This window comes from Doryrhamphus excisus, linkage group LG19 (assembly GCF_037039965.1).
Source record: "Doryrhamphus excisus strain RoL-2023G ecotype Guam linkage group LG19, RoL_Dexc_Guam_v1.1, whole genome shotgun sequence".
NCBI lineage: Eukaryota > Metazoa > Chordata > Actinopteri > Syngnathiformes > Syngnathidae > Doryrhamphus > Doryrhamphus excisus.
In genome coordinates this window covers 5,331,687-5,355,323 of record NC_136375.1, presented here as the reverse complement: position 1 = coordinate 5,355,323, position 23,637 = coordinate 5,331,687, and the positions used below count along the sequence as shown (strand labels likewise).

The 23,637-nt window shown below is 44.1% G+C and overlaps 2 protein-coding genes and 2 pseudogenes across 2 annotated transcripts; 1 reads left to right on the top strand and 3 right to left on the bottom strand.

The window, feature by feature from the left end:
- The first annotated feature begins 116 nt into the window (after positions 1–116).
- pou5f3 (POU domain, class 5, transcription factor 3) lies at positions 117–3,999 on the top strand. The gene is made up of 5 exons (XM_058056792.2): positions 117–1,179; positions 1,285–1,396; positions 1,876–2,006; positions 2,199–2,363; positions 3,707–3,999. The coding sequence occupies exons 1-5, from the start codon at positions 412–414 to the stop codon at positions 3,977–3,979; spliced, it is 1,449 nt and encodes a 482-aa protein (XP_057912775.2). The 5' UTR covers positions 117–411; the 3' UTR covers positions 3,980–3,999.
- A 3,984-nt stretch (positions 4,000–7,983) lies between these two features.
- Positions 7,984–11,702, bottom strand: LOC131107398 (alpha-(1,3)-fucosyltransferase 7 pseudogene; annotated as a pseudogene).
- A 2,661-nt stretch (positions 11,703–14,363) lies between these two features.
- LOC131107511 (alpha-(1,3)-fucosyltransferase 7-like) lies at positions 14,364–18,355 on the bottom strand. The gene is made up of 2 exons (XM_078799132.1): positions 17,976–18,355; positions 14,364–16,243 (listed from the first exon to the last, which is right to left on the bottom strand). The coding sequence occupies exons 1-2, from the start codon at positions 18,048–18,050 to the stop codon at positions 15,170–15,172; spliced, it is 1,149 nt and encodes a 382-aa protein (XP_078655258.1). The 5' UTR covers positions 18,051–18,355; the 3' UTR covers positions 14,364–15,169.
- A 13-nt stretch (positions 18,356–18,368) lies between these two features.
- LOC131107400 (alpha-(1,3)-fucosyltransferase 7 pseudogene) lies at positions 18,369–21,700 on the bottom strand (annotated as a pseudogene).
- Positions 21,701–23,637: the final 1,937 nt, after the last annotated feature.

Genomic DNA, 23,637 nt, shown 5'->3' with positions numbered 1-23,637 from the left:
AGCATTGTAGATGTATCTTCTCCATGTGAACCCCAGCAAATGTTGGATTAAAAATTGAGATTTTGCAAAAGAAGCCACACCCACAGGTTATTTAGGGTGGTGGTTAGGTGAGTGGGGGGGAGGGGAAGGGGCACCAAGGTCATTCACAAATTCACCTTCAGCTGTTTCTAATGGTGTGCAGCAGCCAATGGGAGAGGAGGAAGAAGATCAGCCACATTAGGAAAAGCTGTGGAGGAGAGCTCCGTGCGGCAAAGGCAACATTTCCAGGCCGCAGCTGGACGCAGAAGAGCCGGCCTTCATGGACGACTAGGCCGCAGCCTTTCTGGTGGTTATGTTGGACCCTTCAAGTGGAATTTTCCTGGACGTTTGTTTCATCTGCACTATTTAATTAGAAGTGTATATATTTCCAAGATGTCTGATAGATCCCAGAGTCCAGGCTCTGAGTGTCAAACCCGCCCGTATGACTTCAGCAGGGCCTGTGCCCAACTTCTGGGTCCAGACGCTCTGGGAGCGTCGTCCTTCCAGCTCCCCCTGACAGACGCGGGCCTCCTCTACAGTAAGTCCGCCTACGGTGCGCTCCCGCCGGCTACCACGCAGAGCTTCTTCCCCTTCCAGTCGGTCAGCGGCGGTGGTGGGGGTGGTGGCGACTACAGGGGCTCCGAGATCCAAGCGGTGGAGTTCGGTCAACCCAAACACTGGTATCCGTTCGCTGCGCCCGAATACACCGGACAGGTACCCGGCGTAACGGCAGCCACCCAGCCCACCAACCTGAGCCCCCCCATAGCCGAGACCCGGGAGCAGATTAAACTCCCCGAAATCAAGACAGAGAAAGACACCGGGGATGACTACTCCAGCGAGGTGAAGCTTCAGCAGTACCCGCCGACCTCCGCCGCCATGCCCCACGGGGTCTTCTACTCGACCCCCTGGAACCCCTCCTTCTGGCCGGGCATCACCCACCTCACGCCGCCCGGCAGCGGCGGCAGCAGCCACCAGAACCCTTCAACGTCTTCCGCGTCGTCGCCGTCCATGTCCCCGTCTCCCCCCAGCAACGGCGTCCCGGCGAACGCCTTTTTCGGCGTCAACCCGCCCCAAGGAGTCGCCGGGCCGCCGGGCCAGAATCCGGCCTCGTCTACCCGGAGCAGCGGCTCATCCAGCGGCGGTTGTAGCGACTCGGAGGAGGTAATACATTAAACGTAATACGTTATTTTTGAATGGGAAGGGGGGGGGGGGGGGGTATTATGAACAATGTAAGTTATTTTGAAGTCATTTTAACTATTTTTCCAGGAAAATCTTTCCACTGAAGAGCTGGAGCAGTTTGCTAAAGAACTGAAACACAAACGCATCACTTTGGGCTTCACTCAGGCTGATGTTGGCCTGGCATTGGGAAACCTTTACGGTAAATTCATACTATACTTACTTTTATGTGCGTATTTATTATCCATATGTTTAATAGAAAAAAAGCCTTGTTCATATTCTGTATATATTTTTATATAAAACCATTCAGATCTTGTAGTATGAGGAGGTTCAAAGCTACTTTCACTTATTAGCATTTAAGTGCTAAGTCGGTGTAGTGTATCTACTTGCACCAAAGCTGTGTTTTTCATACTAATATACTAACATTGTACAAGGTTCAAAGCTACTTTTATTTAAGGAACCTACATAAGTAGGAGCTTCTAAGCAGTATTAGCAACATGTTGGCTCCTTGCATTAGCAGCAGGTGCTTCCATACAGTAAATATGTAATGTTTCTGTAATGCACAGGTGAGCCAAGTGCTGCAAAAGTAAGGATGCGGTTCCACCTTTTGGAGTTGAACATGCTAAAAGCAACCTAATTCCTGTTTAAGTGGTATCATGTTTGTTTTTTTGGTGTTTCCAGGCAAGATGTTCAGCCAGACGACCATTTGCCGCTTTGAGGCTCTCCAGTTGAGCTTCAAGAACATGTGCAAGCTGAAGCCCCTCCTGCAGAGGTGGCTGAATGACGCCGAGACCTTGGAAAATCCCCAGGACGTAAGTCTCCTGCGACATCTACTCTCTCTGCTACTTTACAAGACAACAGATGAGCATCAGCTAATGGTGGTCAGCACTTAGCAAGAACCCTGCTGAGAACCTCCATGGACACCCCCCCCCCCTCACCCCACCTCTTTCATCTGAACCTTGACCTTGTCTGGTCAGCACTGAACTCCCCCTTTTTTTATTTAGATGCACAAGATTGAGCGAGTGTTTGTGGACACCAGGAAGAGGAAGAGGAGGACCAGCTTGGAAGGAGCCGTTCGCTCCGCCTTGGAGTCGTACTTTATCAAGTGTCCCAAGCCCAACACGCAGGAAATCACACACATCTCAGACGATTTGGGCCTGGAGAGAGATGTAAGTTGACGTGGTTCAGCCTTTCACTCACTGCTTGGTCGCCAGAATACACTGAAGCCTATCATACCAAAACCAGGCAGAAATTTTTTGCAAACTTAAAAAAACAAAAACAAATCATAACAGCGACCGAACAAACTTTTTGCAAAAAAAGGTGATTTCTTGTGAAATTTCGATGAACAGAATTTTCCAAAAATTGAGGCATACGAAAATCAGGGCACAAGTTTCAAAAAATTGAGGCATACGAAAATCAGGGCACATTTATGGGCAAATGCTATGAAACCTAGTAGCAAAAAAGTGATGATCAAATAATTCCAAAACCAGGCCAAATTTTTGTGGAAAATTTTGACTGAAATCGAATCATGCAAAAACAGAGAAACAAAACTGAGGGAACATTTTTGACATCCAAACTCTAAAAACACGGGGGTGCATAAAAACTGAGGCAAAGTTTTAGTGAATTTAAGAATAAGAAAACTAGGACTACAAAAATCAAGGTAATTTTTATGAGAATTTGACAAACATAACCATTTTGAAAACAGGCGCAAGCTTTTTGAACAAAACACAAATTTGAAATAACCCAAATCACAGCAGAGTCATACGAAAACTGGGTTTTAAAAAAAAAAAACAATATTTTGTATGAGAATTTTCAATGAAAAATAGGGCATAGCAAAATGGAGGTAAATCTTTGTGGGGAAAAATTGACAAAAACTGCAGCTGCGAAAATGGCCATTTTTGACAAGCAAATGCTATGAAACCTAGTAGCAAAAAGTGATAAATTGTGTACAATTTTGACACAAAAACTGAGGAATAACAATAAAATTTTTGACATCCAAACCCTAAAAACACGGGGGTGCATGAAAACTGAGGCAATATTTGAGTGAATTTTTAATGAAACCGAATAAGAAAACTAGGGATTACAAAAATTAAGGTAATTTTTATGAAAGAATTTGACAGAATTATTTTGAAAACAGAGGAAAGTTTTTTTTTTTTTTTTTTAAACAAAACACCAATTTGAAATGATCAAAATCATATGAAACCCGAGGCCTACATAAACTAGACCAAATGTTTGTGTGAAATTTGAGAAAAAGCACTGACTTGTACAAATTTTGGCTCCACACAAAAACCGGGACATACCAAAACTGCCACAATTGTCAACAACCGAATCATGAAAAAATGGTGTGAAAATATCGGCAAAATTTGGGAATTTTTGATAAACTAAGGTTGGTCTGTTCTTGTACCAGGAAGCGGGTTATAGACTTGTTATTTTTCCTTATACTATTGAAGCAAGCAGTCAAGCGTTCCATCCTTTTCCAAGCATGTTGACCAAGCCGTTCCGATCCCGGCAGGTGGTCCGAGTGTGGTTCTGCAACCGCCGACAGAAGGGGAAGCGCCTGGCTCTGCCGCTGGACGAGGAGTGCGACGGCCAGTTCTACGAGCAGAGCCCGTCTCCCCTCAACATGACCGCCTCCCCCATCCCCAACCAGGGCTACCCGGCTGCTGCCAACTACCCCGGTGCCCCACCCCCGCCGCCATCCACGCTTTACATGCCCTCGCTGCATCGGGCTGACGTCCTGAAGCCATCCCTGCATCCCGGACTGGTTAGTCACCTGACTGGGTAGACGCCTCGCACACGTCCTTGCCTCCCTCTGTCCGAAGAGTCAAGGATTGTTGTGGGACGATGGCCAAGACTCTTCAACACGTGTCGGGTTCTTCACCGGGCAGCTTTTCCATGCCGCCAAAGGTAGCGCAGATGCATGTCCACCTGAGTGCTGACTTTTATGAGATAAGTGGAGCTGTGGTTCTCGTAATGTTCCAGTTTTTTAAAATGATTTTCGATGTAAAAAGACTCCGGCTGAAGTCGCTCTAGTTTTAAATCCTGTAAAGTGCCTTTTCTAATTATTTTTTTAAAAATTGATATTTTTTGTATACCAAATCCCCTCCTCAGCAGCGTTTGCGGCCCATGTTTTGGTGAGAATCTGGGTATAAGTGTTTCACACTGGCAACCACCACGAACCATTCCGCCTTGGATGTCTGCTCTCAACTAAGACGTTCCTTATACTGGGTCGTTTGTCACTAGAAAATACTGTGGGCTTTGGTGAGAATCTGAGTAAAGGTGTCCACGGTCACATCAAAAAGTGCCTTTTTAATATTGCCATTTTTTGTTAGTGTTTAAATGACCTCGAGTGCAGTGGTTGAAGCCTGAGACTTTTGCACATTACATGGCCTAGTACATAGTCGGACATGATTAGCCCCGCCTCTCCCCACAATTACAATCTGGTGCAGATGAATTTATTCAACCAAATGACACAGGTTAAAAAAAGTAAAGTGGATTTATGCAGTTTATTTTTTTTAAGTGTGATTTTTTTTTTTAAGAATTGTATATTTCATTATCCCCAATAACATGTTTTTTTTTTTTAAAAAGAGATTTGGATCACAAAAATGATCTTTGCTGCTAACTTTTCCTCCGCTTTTATTGCACATTTCTATGTTTTGACTCGGGTAAATTGGTCCAAACAATTAAAGATCATCAGAACAAAATATGAGCGCATGCTTTGTCACGCTAAGCTGAAATCGCTGACTAAGCAGACGTTTCTGATCTTTAAACGTTGATGCAAAGACTGCTTGGGGGTGGGCGTGTCTTGCGGCGGGCTGTGGGAGGAATAAAATGGAGACATTTCAGGTAGGAAGTCCATGCAGATGCAGATTCTGGAAGATCTTGAAAGCGTTCTGTACGGGTTATTGTGTGGAGCTGCTCCACAGGAGTCCACAACTCGATGCTGAAGGGGCTAAAATCAGCATAATAGGTCCCTTTTTAATATTTAACTGCATATTTGGATTTTTTTTTTACTTTTTTATAGCCAACTTTATTTTAACTCTGCAAATTCAAACTGACAGAACTTTGAAAAGTTTTACTTTTGGTGTGGCTGGCCTAATTCTCCTTGCTAGTACATGTACTAAGTCGTGTATTTCATATATTTCACAGATATATATACTTTGGTGAGGATAAGCGGTAGAAAATGAATATATATGCCACGCCCACCCTGTCAAGTGTCGGTATTCCCCACAAATAGTCTGACAACCAGCTATCAGGTATTTTGGTAATGATTTCATTTCCATTACACAAGTTACAGTGGAATACTTCATATCATTCAATTCATAGTTCCATATATCCCAATGGACTATGGAAGAAGCAAAGCATATTAAATCCCCCCTCCCCCATTTCTTTCTATTGCAATAGAAGTGCCTGTATTACTTCTTGAACGCCCCCCATTCATTGGACACAGATGGAGTGGAATCTATGAACCTCACATGGGGGTGTCCCACAAGGGTACATTTCAGGTTTATAGCAGCAAAAGTACAATAGCATCAAGTATACATGAAGTGCAAAAAGAGGATACAATACAAAAAAATGAAAATGATGCAACTACACATTGATTTTTGTAAGGCATATGCTAAGAAGTAGAGACTTATATAATCAGTAGAGATTATATAAGTCGTTTGCGTTGTAGCTCCGTTACTTCGTAGGGCGCAATCGTTACAATATATTCATTATTTGCTCTTTTTCTTTTTTTTCTCGCATATTTTCCTAAGTAATCTTTGTAAATTTTCTTCTTGTAATATGACTTTATTCCCTTAAAATTTGGAATTTGTTTAAATTTTTTCCCCAATCCAGTTTCCAAAATTTATTTTGTTTTGGTTGTTAATACAAATTAAAGAAAATAATTTTTCTTTAGTATTTCAACTCTATGCTTCTAAAAAATATTCTCATAAAATTTTCTCGTTAGAATAGGATTTTTTCATTTTAAGTTAATTTAATCATACCTTATTTTACAGAAATAATAATGTAAGAAAAATAATTTAATTTTAGTCAGTTTAAATATTTACGAAAAAAGGTATTTAAAAAAGTTGTAATATTATGAAAAACAAACTAAAAATAAAGGTTGAGGAAAATGTTACAATTTTTATGAGAATAAAGTCTAAATGTTATACAAATAAATATCTTCACAGGAAAAAAATACAAAGATTATTTATAAAAAAATATTGGCAAAATTTGGTTGTGCTATAAAATATGAAATATGACATTTGGACACTTTGCTGTAGACGGACAAAGTACAAGTACAAACAGACGCAGTAATACATAACTTCAAAGAAATATACTGTATATTATAGGTAAAACAGAGCACCCCATAAGTCAGATGAATTGAGCTTGAAGAATCTGTGCAAGCTAACCCCCCCCATCCCCCCCAAACCTTGGAAAACCCCCAGGTATGTATATACCCATGTATTCCCACCGCAAGGCATGCTGGGTAGCCGTGTGAGCGTGTTTGTCGCATTTTTGCTTGATTGCAAAACATGTTGAGGTCGCCAGGCAAGTGAACAAGGAGGGATGTTAACATATTCTTAAGAGCCAATGTTTGTAGTTCATATTACTCAGCATGCCTTGCGGCCAGTTGTAAATGACAGTCTAATTACGTGTTGTGCACTAATTAAGCACTTAAGCACGTTGATTCATGTGACGTGTTATCTTGTGATGTGTTTTTATTTTGTTGCACCGTGAGTCGGTACGTCCTTGTGTTTGATGACCACCCATATATAGACGGCCCCTGGTCACATTGTTTAATCCAATGTGGCCCGCAATTTAAAAATCCCTGCTCGAAACCATTTATTCAGTTTCTACTGCTTTTCCTCACGAGGGTCGCGGGGGGTGCTGGAGCCTATCCCAGCAGTTTTCGAGCGAGAGGCGGGGTACACCCTGGACTGGTGGCCAGCCAATCACAGGGCACATATAGACAAACAACCATTCACACTCACATTCATACCTATGGACAATTTGGAGTGGCTAATTAACCTAGCATGTTTTTGGAATGTGGGAGGAAACCGGAGTTCCCGGAGAAAACCCACGCATGCACGGGGAGAACATGCAAACTCCACACAGAGATGGCCGAGGGTGGAATTGATCCTGGGGTCTCCTAGCTGTGAGGTATGCGTGCTAACCACTCAACCGCCGTGCAAAGGAACATTCATTCATTCATTCATTTTCTACCGCTTTTTCCTCACGAGGGTCGCGGGGGTGCTGGAGCCTATCCCAGCTGTCTTCGGGCGAGAGGCGGGGTACACCCTGGACTGGTGGCCAGCCAATCACAGGGCACATATAGACAAACAACCATTCACACTCACATTCATACCTATGGACAATTTGGAGTCACCAATTAACCTAGCATGTTTTTGGAATGTGGGAGGAAACCGGAGTACCCGGAGAAAACCCACGCATGCACGGGGAGAACATGCAAACTCCACACAGATACGGCCGAGGGTGGAATTGATCCCAGGGTCTCCCAGCTGTGAGGTCTGCACGCTTTGCCCCGCCATGCAGCTGGGCAAAGGAACAAAGACGCAAAATTTTTCATGAAAGCAGAATAAAACTGGCAATGCAAAAAATTGGCAGTGCAAAAACTGCCAAAGTTTGGATGAAAACTCAATCATACGAAAACAGGAATTTTGTTGTACCGAAATCGAGGTAAAAAAATTATCGGTGATCCGCACTCTAAGTGACATGGAGTTACATAAAAACAATGGGAGCGCCCACATTACCCATTTTTGTGTTCTTGTGTACGCTGCAAGCTCAGACCGTAGCGTTGGCTTGCCAGGCTGCCAGGTCAGCGTAGACCTTGTGCTGAGGGAAGCTGTGGTACTGCGCGCAGACCTGACACAGTACCCAGCGATAGCTGTCGTCAGTCTTTGCCTTCCAGTCTGTCCTCCATCGTAGATACTCGCCATAGCGCTCGGGGTCGCCCGCCAGATTGTGCAGATACTCCGCCAGCTCTTTCATCGAAGCAAACTTGTCAACGTGGATGAAAGAGTGAGGAGGCGCCACATCTTCGTAATCTTGCAACGGCGCTCCCAGGACCACTGGAACCGCCCCGGATTGAAAAGCATTCCTCCACAGCTTCTCGGTGATGTAATCTTTGGAGAGGGAGTTCTCGAAAGCCAAGTAGAAGTAGCAGCGAGAGAGGGTGGGAAGAAGTTCTTCCAGCTTGAGAGGAGTGGTGAGTCTTCCGTAGACCTTCACGGGGATGACCTTCGTGAGTTCTTTGCACAGTTTGCTTCTTGTGTGGGAAAGCCTGTAGTTGCTGACCACCCAGCAGACCAGATCGGTTTTATTCTGTAGGTTGTCCTCCACTACATCTTCAGGTCCTCGTGGTAGAAGCTCACCGTATGGAATGCTGACATCTGCATCCCTCCTGTAGCTCACCGTGAGGTTGAAGATCCCCCCAAATCCCTTCAAGTTTCCATTGTTGGCAGGGGACTCCATGGACAGCCAAGCCCACCTCTGGCCCGGCGGCCTGGGGAGCTCCACCGGCAGTTTCTCCCGTTTAATCACCAGCTCTTTGTTGTGGAACACCACCACGTCCGCCTCTGAAAACAAAGATCTTTCCGTCACGACTCTGCAGCCTGGGATGCGGTAGAGGTCCCAGCACACGTCCCCGTGGAGGTCCTCTGGGATGTCAAAGGGCCAGTGCCACAGCAGGACGGTCAAGTTGGGTTGGAGTTTGGTGTCGTGGTTGGAGCTGGAGAGCTCCAGCTCCGGCTTGGAGCTGGAGAAGATGACAGCCGCTGGAGACCAGGTTGCTGTCAGCCAGGCGTTAAGAAGACAAACCACTATGCAGAAGATGATGAGGATGAGGTACTTCTTCATGAAAGTGGGAAAAGCCTTTTTGGACTCCTGCAAGAAGACATGCAAACGTTTAGAGAAAGTCAAATGAAGGTCACCTGGAAGGGTTGTAGTGCTTTTAAGCTACATCCTGAAATTTCACCTGAAGGCCAAAATCCCAAACTTTTAATGCATGTTAGCCACACAGTCAGGAGATCGGGAAGACCTGGTTTCGGATCTCCACTTGGGCATCTGTGTGGAGTTTGCATGTCCAGGTACTCCGCTTTCATCCCATTGGCCACTCCAAATTGTCCATAGGTGTGAATGTGAGTGTGAATGGTTGTTTGTCTATATGTGCCCTGTGATTGGCTGGCCACCAGTCCAGGGTGTACCCCGCCTCTCTAGTTGTTAGCATCCTAACATTAACTTGTTAGCATCGCTAGCATACTAACGTTAGTATTGGAGCTTTTTTTGCAAGTTTTGTGGATAGATACATTTATAAACACTTAGCACTATTATGCTAGGTGTTAGCCTTATAACGTTAGCATGTTGGCATGCTAATGTTAACATACATTTGTATATATACACTTGGCACAATCATGCTGGTATTTAGCATCATAGCGTTAACATGTTAGCATCGCTAGCATGCTAACATTAGCTTTGGAGCTCTTTTTGCTAGTTTTGTAGATAGATACACTATAAACATGTAGCACTATTATGCTAGGTGATAGCCTTATAACGTTAGCATTTTAATGGGTAAACAAATATATCAACACTTAGCACAATCATGCTAGTTGTTAGAATCCTAATGTTAACATGTTAGCATTGCTAGCATGTTAACATAAGCATTGGAGCTTTTTTGCTAGCTTTGTAGATAGATATATTTATAAACACTTCGCACTATTATGCTGGGTGGTAGCCTGATAACGTTAACATGTTGGCATGCTAATGTCAACATGCATTTGTAACTATTTTCATGGCTAGACAAATATATAAACACTTAGCACAATCATGCTAGTATTTAGAATCCTAATGTTAACATGTTAGCATTGCTAGCATGCTAACATTAGCTTTGGAGCTTTTTTGCTAGATTTGTGGATAGATACATTTGTAAACACTTGGCACTATTATGCTAGGTGGTAGCCTGATAATGTTAGCATGTTGGCATGCTAATGTTAACATACATTTGTATATATACACTTGGCACAATCATGCTGGTATTTAGCATCATAGCGTTAACATGTTAGCATCGCTAGCATGCTAACATTAGCTTTGGAGCTCTTTTTGCTAGTTTTGTAGATAGATACACTATAAACATGTAGCACTATTATGCTAGGTGATAGCCTTATAACGTTAGCATTTTAATGGGTAAACAAATATATCAACACTTAGCACAATCATGCTAGTTGTTAGAATCCTAATGTTAACATGTTAGCATTGCTAGCATGTTAACATAAGCATTGGAGCTTTTTTGCTAGCTTTGTAGATAGATATATTTATAAACACTTCGCACTATTATGCTGGGTGGTAGCCTGATAACGTTAACATGTTGGCATGCTAATGTCAACATGCATTTGTAACTATTTTCATGGCTAGACAAATATATAAACACTTAGCACAATCATGCTAGTATTTAGAATCCTAATGTTAACATGTTAGCATTGCTAGCATGCTAACATTAGCTTTGGAGCTTTTTTGCTAGATTTGTGGATAGATACATTTGTAAACACTTGGCACTATTAGGCTAGGTGGTAGCCTGATAATGTTAGCATGTTGGCATACTAATGTTAACATACATTTGTAACTATTTTCATGGGTAGAGAAATATATAAGCACTTAGCACAGTCATGCTAGTTGTTAGCATCCTAACGCTAACATGTTACCATTGCTAGCATGCTAATGTTAGCATTGGAGCTTATTTTGCTAGTTTTTTAAGATATATGTATAAACACTTAGCACTATTATGCTAGGTGGTAGCTTGATAACGTTAGCATGTTGGCATGCTAATGTTAACATACATTTGTAGAAGTTTGGCAGAATGTTGTCCACACTGTAGCCATCATTCGCTCCAACTCCAGTGGAGTAGGCTCCTTCATACCTGGTACTGAACAAAAGTGGAGTCCTGAAGTGTTTGCTAATTGCATGTCACACGCTACGGCGTCCCTTGTTGATGTGCTGCTTTATGCTGGAGGGCATAATGAGGCACGCCTGACGCCTTGGAGCAGTTAGTGTTTTTTTTCTTTGTTTCCAGGGAGAGTTTTTTTCTGTGTTTTGCTCCATGACCACTCTCGCTTTTCTCTTTTTACGCTATACTCTTAACTTCTGCCTTCTGTTGTGTCTGGCTAGCTGCCCTTTTGGCCGTGCTGTATTTTTTTTTCATCAAGAGTTGATTGATGTCTTTTGTTAGTCGCATGATCATTGTCGGATTATTCTGCTATATGTGAGCATTAATTCAAGCCACTGCATTTTTCTCATGCTTTTTGTCTCCACACTTTGTGGATTCCAAATTGCACTGTAACAAAGTCATAATCTCATATAAGGTAGCAATTATTTTCAAATACATTTTATTGTTAAAAATATTATTAACAAGCAAATTCAGTGTGTCAGATGAGAAGGATTATTTTCATCTGCTAGAAATAAAAGTCGTTACATACCAGCAGGGTCTTGGTTTTATTCGTACGTGAGGACATGGTGGCAACTGTTCTCACAGCGACGACATCCTTCTTCATATCATTCCAGTCAACCCTTCCTTCCCAGTACCTGTCCCATGAACCTGTCTTACATCATTCTCAGCCAACCAGCAAGCATTTCCACTTCACACAAAGGACATGAAATACCTGCATACATTCAAATGACATTTACCAAGGTGAATTACAAGACCTAATGGCTGTGTTCATATGTATCAGTGTTGTGGTGTTCCGTAAAAGATGCCTTTGAGGCGGTCGCTTGGCGTTTATGCAGGTATTTTTGTCACAGGACCAAAGGGACCGTGGTTAAAGTGAGGACTTTAACCACCTGCAGTGCAGGACAAACTACTGGATGGGTTGCTGCTTCAGCCTTGAAGAATGTAAAAAGTATAGCGTGTTACGGTGGTGTCCAACATGCGGCCTGGGGGCCATTTGCGGAACTTGGCCATTTTTTAATTGCCCTGTGGCACATGCTAAAAATATACTGTAGTTTAACAAGACAACAAAAACAACACCAGAAATTAAATAAATAACAGTTGTAATTTTATGTACAAATATTAAGAGAAAGTCATTCATTCATTTTCTACGGCTTTTTCCTCACAAGGGCACCTGGAAGCTATCCCAGCTGTCTTTGGGCGAGAGGCGGGGTACACCCTGGACTGGTCACCAGCCAATCACAAGGCACATATAAACAAACAACCATTCACACTCACATTCATACCTATGGACAATTTGGAGTCGCCAATTAACCTAGCATGTTTTTGGAATGTGGGAGGAAACCGGAGTACCCGGAGAAAACCCACGCATGCACGGGGAGAACATGCAAACTCCACAATGAAAAAAATGGAATTGAACCCTGGGCTCCTAGCTGTGAAGTCTGCGCGCTAACCACTCGACCGCCGTGCCACCCCGAGAAAGTCATAATAATATGAAAAAAGTATGTAATTTTAATAGTGTAGAGTTATGTTAAATGTTATGTTTTAAAAGTGGTAGTATTATGGAAAACTAAATTGCATTTTTTTTAAAAATTGGGGATTTTTTAGGGGAAAAGTTATAATAGTATAGAAATAAAGTCAAAATATAATGAGAAGAAAAATTACCAGAATAAAGTCCTCCACCTGTCAGCTTGATCCTTTACCCACAATCTTAGTCAAATCCTGCCTTTCCTCCTCGCTTCCTCTCATCTCTACCATTTATGCTCCACTTTCCACTGGAATTGTCCCAGCAGCTGTTAAGCCAGGGGTGGGCAAACTACGGCCCGGGGGCCACATCCGGCCCGCCAAGTGTTTGAATACGGCCCGCCCAATCTTTCCAAAGTATTTCATTTAAACTCAACATACAACCTGGCATCATGGCCTGAGCCAACCTTTTGATGGTTTTATCAATTTCGTTTTTTGACATGGTCTGTTGTTTACAAAGTGCTCCTGAAAAAAGGGACACAAGCACATAATAATAATAATTATTATTATTAGATTATTTTAATATTATTAGAACTATTATGATTATTATAATTATTATATTAATGCTTATTATTATATTAATTATATATAACTACAATAACCTTCATCTTATTTCCAACTTTCCTTTCATTCAAAACTGTCACCTCCCAAGTGCACCTTAACTGAACACATCACTCCCTCTATGGACCTTTCCAGTCTGGTTTCATAGCACCTCCTCAAAACCACCAATGGCCATCTCACCGCTGCCGACTCTGACTTAGTCCACATCTGGATCAGCATCTAGTCTGCTGCATTTGGCCCCATCTCACCCCCCCCATCGTCAGATTGACCGGTTTCACTCATATCCCACAGACCGCACTTCCCACAGATTGTGCCAAGTTCATACAGCTCAAGTTTTTCAAGTCCAACCTCTCCACTCTCACTACAGGTGTGCCTCAGGGCTCTGTCCTGGGGCCCCTTCTTTACATCATCTGGCTCCTTTCCCGGGTTTATTATCCAGTTCCACCGCTTTGCTGACGACACCCAGTTCTCCCCACTTCATCCTCCCTCCCTCCTCTCTCAATGCCTGGCTCTCGGAAATAAAAAGCATTACTTTCCAAAGTCTGCAGTTTGAACCTCACCATGGACAGCTCCCCATGGTCTCTCCCTCCCCTCGCTGTCTCTCATGTTGATTACTGCAACTAACTCCTTTTTGCTCTCCCCGAGAAGTCCCAAATTAAACTTCAACTAGAAGAATACTTTATTTCCAGTGGCATACGGCTAACAAACCACACCAAATATTTCTAACAAGGGAAAAAGTGACAATTTTACAAGAATAAACTCCAAAAGTTAGGAAATTAGTGTTAAGATTCGGCTAAGGTTGGATCCCAAAGCAGAGAACGACACAACAAGTCAGATATAAGTATTTAATACAAAACTTTTAAACAGGTAAAAATCCAGACATGAAAAACTAGCAGGACAAAAGCACAAGAGTCATAACAAAAAACACAGCGGGAAAAAGCCCAACACTAAGGTTGCAGGGCGAGAATGAGACATACAAGCCAGAAGTAGAATGAAAAGCAACACAAGAACATGATGTAAGGAAGAGGAAGCCAACAATGCCACAATCTGGCACCGAATATGTCGAGGATGGGTCTGCACAGGATACTAGTCCCAGTACCATCAGGGCATCAGGAAAAGTCCTAGCACCTCGACTGTGTGCCGACTCCCGCCTTTAACACTAGTCCCGGATATCCTGCTTTGAAAGCTCACCCAACTCCACCTGTCAGTAAACCAATCTCCTACATCCATGAACCTCCTCTTTGGTCTTCATCTACGCCTCCTACCTGGCAGCATCCTTCTACCAATATATTGACTATCTCTCCTCTGGACATGTCCCAACCATCTCAGTCTGGCCTAAAGGACTTTATCTCCAAGGCCTCTAACATGTAATGTTGCTATGATGTACTCCTTCCTGATCCTATCCATCCTGGTCACTCCCAATGTGGACCTCAGCATCCTCATCTCTGCTACCTCCAGTTCTGCTTCCTGTCTATATACCTGTCCTTTCATTTTAGCTGAAACTCTTCTAAACACTTTTCTCCACCCGTTCCACCCGTTGCCTGCACACGCTTCTTCACCTCCTTATCACAATCTCCATTCTTCTGGACTGTTGATTTCAGGTACTTCAAATTCTCCACCTTCTGTATCTCTTCTCCCTGGAACCTCACTCTTCCACTTGGGTCCCTCTCATTCACACACATATATTCCGTCTTGCTGCAGCTAATCTTCATTCCTCTCCTTTCCAGGGCAAACCTACACTCTTCTAGCATCTCCTCCACCTGTTTATTGTATGATTATATTACTAGTTATTATTATTTAACACAATATTTAAGTAACGTACAGTTATCGTGGTGTGAAAACAATGGGAGCGCCCACATTACACATTTTTTGTGACGAGGAACAAATATTTCCTGGATGCTAACAATGGACTCCAGAGGTTCCTCGGGTGTTCTTGTGTACGCTGCAAGCTCAGACCGTAGTGTTGGCTTGCCAGGCTGCCAGGTCGGCGTAGACCTTGTGCTGAGGGAAGCTGTGGTACTGCGCGCAGACCTGACACAGCACCCAGCGATAGCTGTCGTCAGTCTTTGCCTTCCAGTCTGTCCTCCATCGCAGATACTCGCCATAGCGCTGGGGGTCGCCCGCCAGATTGTGCAGATACTCCGCCAGCTCTTTCACCGAAGCAAACTCGTCAACGTGGATGAAAGAGTGAGGAGGCGCCACATCTTCGTAATCTTGCAACGGCGCTCCCAGGACCACCGGAACCGCCCCGGATTGAAAAGCATTCCTCCACAGCTTCTCGGTGATGTAATCTTTGGAGAGGGAGTTCTCGAAAGCCAAGTAGAAGTAGCAGCGAGAGAGGGTGGGAAGAAGTTCTTCCGGCTTGAGAGGAGTGGTGAGTCTTCCGTAGACCTTCAAGGGGATGATGGTCGTGAGTTCTTTGCACAGTTTGCTTCTTGTGTGGGAAGGCCTGTAGTTGCTGACCACCCAGCAGACCAGATCGGTTTTATTCTGTAGGTTGTCCTCCACTACATCTTCAGGTTCTCGTGGTAGAAGCTCACCGTATGGAATGCTGACATCTGCATCCCTCCTGTAGCTCACCGTGAGGTTGAAGATCCCCCCAAATCCCTTCACGTCTCCATTGAGGGCAGGGGACTCCAGGGACAGCCAAGCCCACCTCTGGCCCGGCGGCCTGGGGAGCTCCACCGGCAGTTTCTCCCGTTTAATCACCAGCTCTTTGTTGTGGAACACCAACACGTCCGCCTCTGAAAACAAAGATCTTTCCGTCACGACTCTGCAGCCTGGGATGCGGTAGAGGTCCCAGCACACGTCCCCGTGGAGGTCCTCTGGGACGCCAAAGGGCCAGTACCACAGCAGGACGGTCAAGTTGGGTTGGAGTTTGGTGGTGAGGTTGGAGCTGGAGAAGATGACAGCCGCTGGAGACCAGGTTGCTCTCAGCCAGGCGTTAAGAAGACAAACCACTATGCAGAAGATGATGAGGATGAGGTACTTCTTCATGAAAGTGGGAAAAGCCTTTTTGGACTCCTGCAAGAAGACATGCAAACGAGAAAGTCAAATGAAGGTCACCTGGAAGGGCCAAAATCCCAAACTTTTAATGCATGTTCGCCACACAGTCAGGAGATCAGGAAGACCTGGTTTCGGATCTCCACTTGGGCATCTCTGTGTGGAGTTTGCATGTCCGGGTACTCCGCTTTCATCCCATTGGCCACTCCAAATTGTCCATAGGTGTGAATGTGAGTGTGAATGGTTGTTTGTCTATATGTGCCCTGTGATTGGCTGGCCACCAGTCCAGGGTGTACCCCGCCTCTCTAGTGTAATGTTAGCATTGCTAGCATGCTAACGTTAGGATTGGAGCTCTTTTTGCTAGTTTTGTAGATAGATACATTATAAACATGTAGCACTATTATGCTAGGTGATAGCCTTATAACGTTAGCATGTTGGCATGCTAATGTCAACATACATTTGTAACTATTTTCATGGGTAGACAAATATATAAACACTTCATGCTAGTATTTAGAATCCTAATGTTAACATGTCAGCATTGCTAGCATGTTAACATAAGCATTGGAGCTTTTTTGCTAGCTTTGTAGATAGATATATTTATAAACACTTCGCACTATTATGCTGGGTGGTAGCCTGATAACGTTAACATGTTGGCATGCTAATGTCAACATGCATTTGTAACTATTTTCATGGCTAGACAGATATATAACACTTAGCACAATCATGCTAGTATTTAGAATTCTAATGTTAACATGTTAGCATTGCTAGCATGCTAACATTAGCTTTGGAGCTTTTTTGCTAGTTTTGTGGATAGATACATTTATACACATTTGGCACTATTATGCTAGGTGGTAGCTTGATAACGTTAGCATGTTGGCATACTAATGTTAACATACATTTGTAACAATTTTCATGGGTAGAGAAATATATAAACACTTAGCACAGTCATGCTAGTTGTTAGCATCCTAACGCTAACATGTTACCATTGCTAGCATGCTAATGTTAGCATTGGAGCTTATTTTGCTAGTTTTGAAGATATATGTATAAACACTTAGCACTATTATGCTAGGTGGTAGCCTGATAACGTTAGCATGTTGGCATACTAATGTTAACATACATTTGTAGAAGTTTGGCAGAATGTTGTCCACACTGTAGCCATCATTCGCTCCAACTCCAGTGGAGTAGGCTCCTTCATACCTGGTACTGAACAAAAGTGGAGTCCTGAAGTGTTTGCTAATTGCATGTCACACGCTACGGCGTCCCTTGTTGATGTGCTGCTTTATGCTGGAGGGCATAATGAGGCACGCCTGACGCCTTGGAGCAGTTAGTGTTTTTTTTCTTTGTTTCCAGGGAGAGTTTTTTTCTGTGTTTTGCTCCATGACCACTCTCGCTTTTCTCTTTTTACGCTATACTCTTAACTTCTGCCTTCTGTTGTGTCTGGCTAGCTGCCCTTTTGGCCGTGCTGTATTTTTTTTTCATCAAGAGTTGATTGATGTCTTTTGTTAGTCGCATGATCATTGTCGGATTATTCTGCTATATGTGAGCATTAATTCAAGCCACTGCATTTTTCTCATGCTTTTTGTCTCCACACTTTGTGGATTCCAAATTGCACTGTAACAAAGTCATAATCTCATATAAGGTAGCAATTATTTTCAAATACATTTTATTGTTAAAAATATTATTAACAAGAAAATTCAGTGTGTCAGATGAGAAGGATTATTTTCATCTGCTAGAAATAAAAGTCGTTACATACCAGCAGGGTCTTGACTTTATTCGTAAGCGAGGACATGGTGGCTACTGTTCTCACAGCGACGACATCCTTCTTCATATCATTCCAGTCAACCCTTCCTTCCCAGTACCTGTCCCATGAACCTGTCTTACATCATTCTCAGCCAACCAGCAAGCATTTCCACTTCACACAAAGGACATAAAATACCTGCATACATTCAAATGACATTTACCAAGGTGAATTACAAGAGCTAATGATTAATGATTAATGTTCATATCAGTGTTGTGGTGTTCTGGAAAAGATTCCTTTGAGGCGGTTGCTTGGCGTTTATGCAGGTATTTTTGTCACAGGACCAAAGGGACCGTGGTTAAAGTGAGGACTTTAACCACCTGCAGTGCAGGACAAACTACTGGATGAGTTGCTGCTTCAGCCTTGAAGAATGTAAAAAGTATAGCGTTTTACGGTGGTGTCCAACATGCGGCCTGGGGGCCATTTGCGGAACTTAGCCTTTTTTATAATTGCCTTGTGGCACATGCTAAAAATATACTGTAGTTTAACAAGACAACAAAAACAACACCAGAAATTAAATAAATAACAGTTTTAATAAAGTACAAATATTAAGAGAAAGTCATTCATTCATTTTCTACCGCTTTTTCCTCACAAAGTTTGCGGGGGTGCTGGAGCCTATCCCAGCTGTCTTTGGGCGAGAGGCAGGGTACACCCTGGATTGGTCGCCAGCCAATCACAGGGCACATATAGACAAACAACCATTCACACTCACATTCATACCTATGGACAATTTGGAGTCGCCAATTAACCTAGCATGTTTTTGGAATGTGGGAGGAAACTGGAGTACCTGGAGAAAACCCACGCATGCACGGGGAGAACATGCAAACTCCACACAGAGATGGCCGAGGGTGGAATTGAACCCTAGTCTCCTAGCTGTGAGGTCTGCGCGCTAACCACTCGACCGTCGTGCCGCCCCATAATAAACTTAATCACTTGAAAAATATGTGTAGCACTTTCTTACATGCAGTACACGTGTTGCTTTACAAAATATCAAAGTGGCAAAGTTACATCCTGTCATTTTTCACCATGTGGCCCCCGCCGGAAAACCTTTGGACACCCCACCCCTGCTTTAGATAACCCCAGCCCATATTTGCTATGTTTTCTGTCAAGTAAGGTTCATACACAGTAAAGCAAGTGTTTAATGAAGGCTCTGATAGCCAACATATAACAATTTATAACAATTTATAGTGGCAGATGAACATGGATGACAAAGGAGCACCGTTTTGATGCACACACACCTGCTTTTGAGGCTTTTGACCCAATAAAAAAAAAAGTCCGCCCAGAGTCAATAAAACGTTTCCAAAACTGCAAAGGTTACAATAAAGATACATCCTCTGATGAGATTTTTTAATATACGACATCCACCTGAGGCTGGAATGTATAGCTTCCTTCCAGCATTAATTTTTCCCACAGGCTAACTCAAGGATCGCGACAGTACTCCCCCTTTGCCTGACGGAAAAGCAAACTGGAATAGATCCACATTTTCCTGAACAACAGATCTCCCCCCTGGCAACTTTCGCTAATGTTTTCATCATCGGAAAAGTCGGAGCCACGGCTCTAGAATTATTAAGAAGGAACAAACAAAGTCAAGGAACAAACAAGAAAATGTCTGCCAACTGGTCTGCACAGGATACTAGTCCCAGTACCATCAGGGCATCAGGAAAAGTCCTAGCACCTCGACTGTGTGCCGACTCCCGTTCTGCCTTTAACACTAGTCCCGGATATCCTGCTTTGAAAGCTCACCCAACTCCACCTGTCAGTAAACCAATCTCCTACATCCATGAACCTCCTCTTTGGTCTTCATCTACGCCTCCTACCTGGCAGCATCCTTCTACCAATATATTGACTATCTCTCCTCTGGACATGTCCCAACCATCTCAGTCTGGCCTAAAGGACTTTATCTCCAAGGTCTCTAACATGTAATGTCGCTATGATGTACTCCTTCCTGATCCTATCCATCCTGGTCACTCCCAATGTGGACCTCAGCATCCTCATCTCTGCTACCTCCAGTTCTGCTTCCTGTCTATATACCTGTCCTTTCATTTTAGCTGAAACTCTTCTAAACACTTTTCTCCACCCGTTCCACCCGTTGCCTGCACACGCTTCTTCACCTCCTTATCACAATCTCCATTCTTCTGGACTGTTGATTTCAGGTACTTCAAATTCTCCACCTTCTGTATCTCTTCTCCCTGGAACCTCACTCTTCCACTTGTTTCCCTCTCATTCACACACATATATTCCGTCTTGCTGCAGCTAATCTTCATTCCTCTCCTTTCCAGCGCAAACCTCCACTCTTCTAGCATCTCCTCCACCTGTTTATTTTATGATTATATTACTAGTTATTATTATTTAACACAATATTTAAGTAACGTACAGTTATCGTGGTGTGAAAACAATGGGAGCGCCCACATACACATTTTTTGTGATGAGGAACAAATATTTCTTGGATGCTAACGATGGCCTCTAGAGGTTCCTCGGGTGTTCTTGTGTACGCTGCAAGCTCAGACCGTAGCGTTGGCTTGCCAGGCTGCCAGGTCGGCGTAGACCTTGTGCTGAGGGAAGCTGTGGTACTGCGCGCAGACCTGACACAGTACCCACCTCCAGCTCTCGTACGACTTTGCCTTCCAGTCTGTCCTCCATCGCAGATACTCGCCATAGCGCTCGGGGTCGCCCGCCAGATTGTGCAGATACTCCGCCAGCTCTTTCACCGAAGCAAACTCGTCAACGTGGATGAAAGAGTGAGGAGGCGCCACATCTTCGTAATCTTGCAACGGCGCTCCCAGGACCACTGGAACCGCCCCAGATTGAAAAGCATTCCTCCACAGCTTCTCGGTGATGTAATCTTTGGAGAGGGAGTTCTCGAAAGCCAAGTAGAAGTAGCAGCGAGAGAGGGTGGGAAGAAGGTCTTTCGGCTTGAGGGGGGTGGTCAGTTTTCCGTAGACCTTCACGGGGATGACCTTCGTGAGTTCTTGGTACACTTTGGTTCTTGTGTGGGAAAGCCTGAAGTTGCTGACCACCCAGCAGACCAGATCGGTTTTATTCTGTAGGATGTCCTCCACTACATCTTCAGGTCTTTGTGGTAGAAGCGCACCGTATGGAATGCTGACATCTGCATCCCTCCTGTAGCTCATGGTGAGGTTGAAGACACCCGCAAACCTCCTCAGGTTTCCATTGTTGGCAGGGGACTCCAGGGACAGCCAAGCCCACCTTTGGCCCGGCGGCCTGGGGAGCTCCATTGGCAGTTTCTCCCGTTTAATCACCAGCTCTCGGTTGTGGAACACCACCACGTCCGCCTTTGAAAACAAAGACCTCTCCGCCACGACTCTGCAGCGTGGGATGCGGTAGAGGTCCCAGCACACGTCCCCGCGGAGGTCCTCCACCTGTTTGAACGGCCAGTACCACAGCAGGACGGTCATGTTGGGTTGGAGTTGGGTGGTGTGGTTGGTGCTGGAGAAGATGAAAGCCGCCTGAGACCAGGATGCTCTCAGCCAGGCGTTAAAAAGAAGAAGGACGAGGTACTTCTTCAGGGAGGCAGGAATATCCTTTTTGGAATCATTGGACTCCTGCAAGAAGACATTCAAACGTTTAGAGAAAGTCAAACGAAGTTCACCTGGAAGGGTTTTCGTGCTTGGATGCATGACCCTAACCATAGTCATTGTTACAATTCGGCTACGATTCGACTCCAGCATGCAGAGTGCAGGGGAACCATTTGCAGATAAAATGATTATGATCACTTTGAATGATTATGGCTGATAAAAAGCAGCAGGACACCAACTCAGACAGTTGCAGTAGCGTGGCAAACTAAGGCAAACAACACAACGACAAGCTGGGATGCACGCACCTGAACTAAATAGAAGGACAACATAAACAACAACAGGTGCGAGTGAAAAACTAAAAAGCAAAGCCGGCGGAAACAACCCAGGACACACTGGAAACACTACCAAAATAAGAGCACAAAACAGGTACTAAGACATAGAAGCGGAAACTAACTTTTCCCACAGGCTAACTCAAGGATCGCAACAGTACTCCCCCCTTGCTGTGAGTGAAAAACGAAAAAGGAAAGCCGGCGAAAACAACCCAGGACACACTGGAAACACTACCAAAATAAGAGCATAAAACAGGAACTAAGGCATAGAAGCGGAAACTAACTTTTCCCACAGGCTAACTCAAGGATCGCAACAGTACTCCCCCCCCCTTGCTGTGAGTGAAAAACAAAAAAGCAAAGCCGGCGGAAACAACCCAGGACACACTGGAAACACTACCAAAATAAGAGCATAAAACAGGAACTAAGGCATAGAAGCGGAAACTAACTTTTCCCACAGGCTAACTCAAGGGTCGCAACAGTACTCCCCCCCCCTTGCTGTGAGTGAAAAACGAAAAAGCAAAGTCGGCGAAAACAACCCAGGACACACTGGAAACACTACCAAAATAAGAGCATAAAACAGGAACTAAGGCATAGAAGCGGAAACTAACTTTTCCCACAGGCTAACTCAAGGATCGCAACAGTACTCCCCCCTTGCTGTGAGTGAAAAACAAAGAAGCAAAGCCGGCGGAAACAACCCAGGACACACTGGAAACACTACCAAAATAAGAGCATAAAACAGGAACTAAGGCATAGAAGCGGAAACTAACTTTTCCCACAGGCTAACTCAAGGATCGCGACAGTACTCCCCCCTTGCTGTGAGTGAAAAACGAAAAAGCAAAGCCGGCGGAAACAACTCAGGACACACTGGAAACACTACCAAAATAAGAGCATAAAACAGGAACTAAGGCATAGAAGCGGAAACTAACTTTTCCCACAGGCTAACTCAAGGATCGCAACAGTACCCCCCTTGCTGTGAGTGAAAAACGAAAAAGCAAAGTCGGCGAAAACAACCCAGGACACACTGGAAACACTACCAAAATAAGAGCATAAAACAGGAACTAAGGCATAGAAGCGGAAACTAACTTTTCCCACAGGCTAACTCAAGGATCGCAACAGTACTCCCCCTTGCTGTGAGTGAAAAACGAAAAAGCGAAGCCGGCGAAAACAACCCAGGACACACTGGAAACACTACCAAAATAAGAGCACAAAACAGGTACTAAGGCATAGAAGCGGAAACTAACTTTTCCCACAGGCTAACTCAAGGATCGCAACAGTACTCCCCCCTTGCTGTGAGTGAAAAACGAAAAAGCAAAGCCGGCGGAAACAACCCAGGACACACTGGAAACACTACCAAAATAAGAGCACAAAACAGGTACTAAGGCATAGAAGCGGAAACTAACTTTTCCCACAGGCTAACTCAAGGATCGCAACAGTACTCCCCCCTTGCTGTGAGTGAAAAACGAAAAAGCGAAGCCGGCGGAAACAACCCAGGACACACTGGAAACACTACCTAAATAAGAGCATAAAACAGGAACTAAGGCATAGAAGCGGAAACTAACTTTTCCCACAGGCTAACTCAAGGATCGCAACAGTACTCCCCCCTTGCTGTGAGTGAAAAACGAAAAAGCAAAGCCGGCGGAAACAACCCAGGACACACTGGAAACACTACCAAAATAAGAGCATAAAACAGGAACTAAGGCATAGAAGCGGAAACTAACTTTTCCCACAGGCTAACTCACGAATCGCGACAGT